The 7,138-nt window shown below is 53.8% G+C and overlaps 1 protein-coding gene across 1 annotated transcript; it reads right to left on the bottom strand.

Annotated features, from left to right (window-relative positions):
• Nucleotides 1-1,627: 1,627 nt before the first annotated feature.
• Nucleotides 1,628-6,742, bottom strand: Irx1 (iroquois homeobox 1). Its single transcript, XM_021180979.2, has 4 exons — nt 6,247-6,742; nt 2,283-3,318; nt 1,913-1,985; nt 1,628-1,685 (listed from the first exon to the last, which is right to left on the bottom strand). Exons 1-4 carry the CDS (start codon nt 6,520-6,522, stop codon nt 1,628-1,630), a joined length of 1,443 nt encoding a protein of 480 aa, XP_021036638.1. The 5' UTR covers nt 6,523-6,742.
• Between the last annotated feature and the right edge of the window lie 396 nt (nt 6,743-7,138).

The following is a 7,138-nucleotide window of genomic DNA, read 5'->3' as shown; positions in this document are numbered from 1 at the left end:
TGGGTATGCAGGCGCGTGTGCACACACACACACACACACACACACACACACACACACACACACACCAACACCAGGACTCTTCTGGGCAGCCCGGGGAGAAAGCAAGTTTCCTGGCAGCTGGGAAGAGCTGAGTCTAAACTGGGGAGAGACTGCCCAACTTTGTCCCCATTTAGCCTGTTTTCCCCACAGTTTACATCGTCTTAGGAAGTTTTACTATTTGCTTGCGCAGTCGTCATGAATCCCAATCCGGTAGCCATCATAGTCCTAAAAGTCCTGTCTCTGGTTAGGCAGAGTCCTCAGCTCTGCAGAAAAGTGCGCAGGCAGGCGACTGGCTGGTAAGCCGCAAAGAAGGAGTGGTGGGACTCCTAACTCTCCACTGTGGTTTTCAGAACTGCTTGCTGGCCGGTGCCTTAAGGAGCTATCGCCTTCCCTCATTGTTGCTACAGTCCTCCTCAGCCTTCTCCAGCACAGCTGGGGGACAATTAGTTCAGGCTTCAGCTGATGTACGCACAGTCTGCAGATCGTCCTACCCGGGTTTAAAGATGAGCCCTAGGCAACCCCCTCACTACAATCGCCACTCACTCCCCACCCCGTAGCGCACCTTTTCTCTGAAGCCACTGCTGAATCTTGAATCGCAAACCCAGGGAACCCCGGAACTCGGAACCGAACCCTATGTCGCTCATCTATATGAGAATATTTTTTTAAAGAGAACCTTCCGTTTTCTCCTCTTTACACTTAAACAAGTGACTAAACACACTGCGAGCAATATTTCATACTCCATTACGTCCACGCTCTGACTAGAAAACGACCCTCCTCTAAAACGCACCGCTCACAGAACTAGTGAGTAATTGATTTCGAGCCCGAAGTTCCCCTTTGGGAGTGTGATTGAAAATTCTCTTCATTTCCCCCCATTTTGATCCACTTTAAAACATCGGTTTTGTAAACTGTCTAAAATTGAACGCATTTACGTACTTTAAAAGGCTGCTCCATATAAACGCTTGTCTAAGCGTGGCAAAGATTTACACTGCCAACAAGAAGCTGGCCTAGGAGCAAAACGAACAAATTCAACCACTACCATCACGGACTGTGCGCCTGACACTCGGTGGAAACACTGTTCCAAGCCCCTTTTCCCAAAAGAGTCTGGCAAAACCACAGCCCCTGAACTGTGTCCAGAATTTCAAGATCGCAAACATCATGGCCTCCCCCAAAACTCAGGAGGACAGGGACAAACAGCTGTAGCCGCGTGGACATCGTTTCATTTAGTTTATTAGACAAAAATATATGATTTAAACAAGTTCGCTGACGCGCTATTTACAATCTGAAATCACGCTATATACAGAAAGGGGAAAAAAGAAACAAAGAAGACACAAACACAGAGGTGGGGGGCATTTACCGAATCGGATAATCAACCCGAGCGGCAGGCTGAGCCTTACTCCCCCCTTCCCAAGCGCTTAGGCAGGATGAGCCCCTTTCTGCAGAGAGCGATGTGTGAGAATCACTGACGCTGCCGTCACGTTTGTCCTTTACACAAGTCTCAAATATTTGTCTTAATTCTTCCCTCGTCCCCCCCAACCCCTCCCCCTCCCCTCCCCCCCGCAAAAGTAAAAGACAACCCCCCCCCCCTTAATCAGGCAGACGGGAGGGCTGCGAGGATCCGAGGCGTTCCCTCCTGCGGGGCCAGCGAGCTGTATGAGAAACAGCAAGAAGACACCAGCAATGAGTAAACAGATCCAGCGCCACCAAGCCCCAGCCTCTTCCGGCAGAGCCCGGGCTAGAGCTAGACCGCCTCCCAACAGTCTCCCTGCTCCAGAGAACTGGAGCAAGCTAGGCGGATTGTGCTCTCCAATTAGGACTTCAGGACCCTCGCCGCTACTTCCATCCCGCCCCAGGGCAAAAGCTAAAAAGCACTCACTTGTCGCGCACGGGCTGGAAGGGCGACTTTAACTGTTGTGGGGGCGAATCCGGTCTGGTGACTAGGTCTCTCTCTGCAAGGAAAGAGAAGATTTGCAAGATTAGGAAAAGGGTTAGGTAGTGGAGTGTTCAGGTTAGAAGGGTTTCTATGCCCAGATTCCTTAATAATGCTCAGGTATATTTTCTGTGACCAATGTCTGCCCCTATACCTCCGTGGAACAAGCCCTTGGATACAGCTCAGTGCCTCGGTGAGACCTAGGCCTAGCTACTACATTAAGCCTCCCCTACCCATCACCACTATCACTCACTCATCTCTAGGTCTCTGTATGTCCGAGACCAAATAAGTAGATGCGACCTTGTGGCTCCGGTACCTGGAAGTGTAGGACTGCTGCGTGTGGAGGCCTTCTCACCATGAAGCACCCCGGTGGCAACCTGGACTGGCGGTTGTGGAGGAGGTGGTGCGGTCAGGTGTGGGCCGTGAGGTGCTGCATGCGGCGCGCTGACGCCCAGGAAAGATCGCATGTTCAGCAGCGAGCCCTGTGCTAGGAACGCGCCGTTGGTCCAGTTGGAAAACTTGCCTATGTGACAGGTGTACAGTCCGTGGCTGGGTAGAAAGGCCGGGTGTTGCAGGGGTGAGCCGCTGGGCGGCCCGTGTGCGCTGGCGTGGCTGGAGGGTGGCGGTGGAGACGCCTTAGGCGCACCGTCGGGGCTAGTGGCTGTCTCAGCCAGAGACCAGATCTTGGGCTTGCTGTGCGGCGCGCCCTGCAGGCCGACCGCCGCGGCGCCAGGACTCAGCAGGCGTGTACTGCCGGGCTCTGAGACCTCCTTAACCAGGCCCAAGGGCGAATCTTGGGACTTGAGTGTCTCAGCGGCCGACAACGGGGAGCTCTGGTCCCGAGCTGAGGCGGGAGGGGCTACGCGCGCCCTAGGAGCCTCTGCCTTGTCCTCCTCGTCTTCGTTGCTCTGGTCGCCATCACGCTCGTCGATCTGATCGATGTCAATGCTCTCCAGGTCGATCTCCTCGTCGTCCTCGGCCTTCTCGGGGTCGCCCTCGGTGTCGCTGCCAAAGAGGGCGCCGTCTTCCTGGTCCTTGCTGCGCGCCCCCCAAGTCACCTTGTTCTCCTTCTTGAGGCGCCGGCGCGCATTGGCGAACCAGGTGGAGACCTGTGTGAGGGTCATCTTGGTGATAATGGCCAGCATGATCTTCTCTCCTTTGGTGGGGTATGGGTTCTTGCGGTGTTCGTTGAGCCAGGCTTTCAGCGTGCTGGTGCTCTCGCGCGTGGCGTTCTTGGGCCGTCCGGGATCCCCGTATTGAAACTGGCCATAGGGGTAATAAGCAGGCGTTGTGTGGGCTGCGAAGGTAGCTGGGTGCACCCCGGGGTTGTCCTTCAGTTCATACTGAGAGCCCTGAAGCAACCGCAGAGCAAGAGAGAAGAGAGAAAGAAGTAGAGAGAGAAAAGAGATGGGGAGAGATGAGTTTCAGGAGCTAGGAAAGGAAGACCCGTGCTGCTGTGGACCCTAGGGGCACTTGATTCACCAGGCTCAGAAAAGGAACAAGCGCGTGCGCTCACACACACACACACACACACACACACACACACACCCCACTACTTGGAGAGTCAAGGCAGCTGGAGTCTTAAACTGGATTGAAGGCATTGGGTCTCCACTAAACAGATTTTTAAAAAACTGTTGTTCACTCTAGAAAAACTTCTAGAAGCCCTGGATTTTTAGAACTCAGCGCAAGCCCTGCCCCTCCCCCTTCCCGAGTCTTCCCAGAACCCTTGGTTCCCAACACCACCCCTTCCCAAAATTCAAATTTTCAAGTTCAGCTTACACTAGCTGGAGGGGGAAACCTTTTCTGTAGACTGATGAAACAGTTTCTCCAAAGTGAAGCACTCAGAATTCAAGGCCCCTCCTTCTCACCCTGAAGGACTCAATCAAAATAAACCATCCAGGGCACTCTTCAGTCTAAATTCACCACCAATTTAAAATGAAAGCAAGCCCTCTTTTTGCCTCTCAAATTAATCTGCATATAATGGTTTCACTCACACTTAGAGGTCTGTAGCGGTGACAGGTAATTTAAAATTTAATCCTGGCCATCCTCAGTAACAGTGACAAAACACATTTTTTTTAAAAAAAATACAAAAGAAGAGCTTATCCGGTAAAATATTAACGTCAGGCCCTGGAGCCACAGGCTGAAGCTCGGGGGAACCGGTTCAGTTTCCTGGGCCTCTTCTTGGTTACTTTATCTCTTTAAGTTTGACTTTGATCTGCAGCCGAGCAAACAGAAACTGTTTGCAGGCATTTAGAGGCCATGATTTATTTGCAATCAATATTCTTTTTATCATCAGTAGTAAAACACAGCAAGTCAAATTATCCCATCAGGTTTTTTGGTAAATAACATTTTATCTTTCTAACAGCCTCGTTAGGCCTCATTATTACCATAAATTGCCCAGACAGACATTCACTCACAATTTTATCTTTTGGGTTCCAAATACTGGATCATAAAAGATTGGAAAGCTAGGCCTCAGCTGAGGGTTTGGATTTAGACTGACTTTCCAAGAACCCGGTAGGAGACCTGGAGGTAACACAAACACCTTAGGGGACGAATTTTATTTTTCCTTTTAGTTTAAAGAGAAAACAAAATTAAACAACACCAAAAACCTCCTGTGGACCTTCCCTACCTCACCACAATGGGAGCAGACCCCTCCCCCACAAGCACACAGGCAGGATTCCCAAATGGCTCACATCTGTATTCAAATTTTTAGTTAAAAAAAATCCTCGCGAAAATAATAACTAAATCACCCTCCACCTTCAATTTTAAAAAAGATACAGTTACCAGGCTAGCAAAAAAAGAAGTCGGAACCCTAAAAAAGTTACTAAAAGCTTATTTCTTTGGCTAATTAGTTTAGCGATCGAGGCCGTGCCTAAGAGGTTTCTGTGGCCCGAATTCGTTTGTGCCTGGCCATTGTAAAATGTATATTTCGTTTTTCAAAATTATTTTAGTTGTAATCGTAAAGGAGAAATTCGGCCTCGTCTCTGCTGGGAATTGTTTTTGAAAGGGCACCTTGTAAATCTCTCATCGCTCCCGGGGCATATTGGCTGTCTGAACAAAATGGGGGTTGATCTTCCTGGTTGGGAAGCATCCGAAAGGCAACTGGCTGGCCGGACCACTGAGAAATAGGCTTTCTTTCTAAACTACAAGAAAAGTTCGGAAAATCGCGCTAGCCGCTTTGCTTCTGCACAGTTGGAGGCCAACCTTTTAAAGGAGTCTGGTCTGGTCTGTTTTGCCAGAGACTGGATAATTCAGGGTTCTTGGAAATTGCTCTATCTAGAAGATAGCAGGGCAGCAGGGGGCTGCCTTCCAAAAACCAGTGCCCGCCTCGCAATTTGCTAGCGGCCTCAAGTTTAAGCAGCCCGACCTTTCAGTTAAACCAAGGAAAAGTGATCGTTCGTTAGGACAGACAGGCCAATACTCCTGTGGAGAATTAAATTTAAACACACACCCCCATCTGACACCCACTGGGACAGGAGATCGGAGAGCACCATTTATTTTAAGCTCTGGGACACTGTTCCTTTAACTCTCCCTTATGTAACACGGGAAGAAAAGTGCTTTTCTTTCGGCTCAAATGAAAAGTTTGGCAACTTACGAAAGTAAAGGCAAACACCATTTCGGAAGCCAGAATTTATGTCAACTTAGTATTTCTTAGCCCCGATTCCTATGGTCCCTACACACTCCATTAAGAGACCTCTCTGCTCTGCCGATGTCTATTGTTTGTTGGGATGTTTTTGATCGACTCCGCTAGGTTTAACCGGTTCCTTTTGGCAAAGTCTAGGGCAACTATGTCTGCTCTGCCAAAGAGGGAGAAGGAAGGTCTTCTGGGCCCAAGGGAAAGCTCTTGCGGCGCTCAGACGAGGCCGGCCGCCAGGCTAGGACAGTGTTAGTAAAGCGGCCCTGGCTGAGGGGGCCCGGCGGGCCTGCCCTGTCGCACTGGAGGCGCCTGGCGATTTTGCCCCGGACCTCCAGATCCTGTCGCGTTCTCAGGCCTGCTCTCGAGGCTTCTCTCCACTAGCGCGCAACCCGCTTTTCGGCTCCGGTCTCCAACCTCCCAAGACCGCAGTGGTCACTGCCTGGGCCTCTGGGTACTCTCGAGTCCCCAGGGAAAGAGGTCTCCGCCACCGGATCCCCTCTGCAGGACCCTTCTCGTTCCTTTCCCAGACACTGCCTGCGGATCCTCTGTTTCTCTGTTGGGCCAGCCACTCCCGATGTCCCCTGGCGCGGTGATCTCCCGTGGGTGCGGGCCAGGAGGACGCGCGGGAGGCGGGAGCACTCACCATCTGCGAGAAGAGGCTGAGGTCCGCGGCATAGGGCAAGAAGGCGCTGTAGTTGGGTGCGCCCGCGTACGGTCCCGCCGCGGCATACATGCCCAGCACCGAGGTGACCGCGGCCGCTCCCGCGCCCGCTCCCAGCTCCGCAGTCCCGGGACGGCCGGACGAGGCGGCGGCCGCAGCAGCCGCGGCCGCAGCCAGCACCCCAGGGCGCTCTCCACCATAGGCGCCCGGGCCCGCGGCGCTTAGGTATTGCGGGTAGCCCAGCTGCGGGAAGGACATGTCCGCGGGCTCGGTGGTGGCGGAGGGCAACACTAACTGCGCGGGCAAGAAGACCGGCTGGCGATCGGAGGAGGCACGACTCGGGGGCTGCGGGCCGCAGACCGGGCGCGCTCCGGCCGGCCCGGGGGCGGGGGCCGCTCGCTGTTCTTCGGCCCAGTGCTTGCTGGCGGCGCCCGGCTCCCGGCTGCGCCCGGATCCGAGATCGCGCGCCGACTGCGGCGGCCGCCCTCCGCTCGGCGGCGGGGCTCTCAGACACAATTTGAAGTTGATGCTTTGATTGGCATCCCCTTGAGCACAGGCCCCGCCCCTGGCTCCCCTCCCGCCCCCTCCCTGCCTCCAGCCCGCCCTCGCTGGCCGCTCCCGCCCCTCACGGCGAGCACGTGGTGCCCCGCGCCCGCCGGGCCACCTCCTCCTCCGGTGGGCGCGCACGGCCCGTCTGCTGGTGTGGGTCCGGAGGCCGCAGGCTCCTTCCCAACCAGCCCCCGCGGCTTTTGACAACCTGTCGACACCGGTTTACAGCTGTCTGACACCCGGTTTTGCATCGGAGATCTGTTCCCCCATCCCCTTTTAACAAAAGCAACTCGGGGATTGCGTTTCTACAGCTGGGGTGGCAGGG

Source organism: Mus caroli, unplaced genomic scaffold (assembly GCF_978045245.1).
Source record: "Mus caroli unplaced genomic scaffold, Mus_caroli_1 scaffold_15, whole genome shotgun sequence".
Taxonomy (NCBI): Eukaryota; Metazoa; Chordata; class Mammalia; order Rodentia; family Muridae; genus Mus; species Mus caroli.
This window is presented reverse-complemented; position numbering and strand designations above follow the sequence as displayed.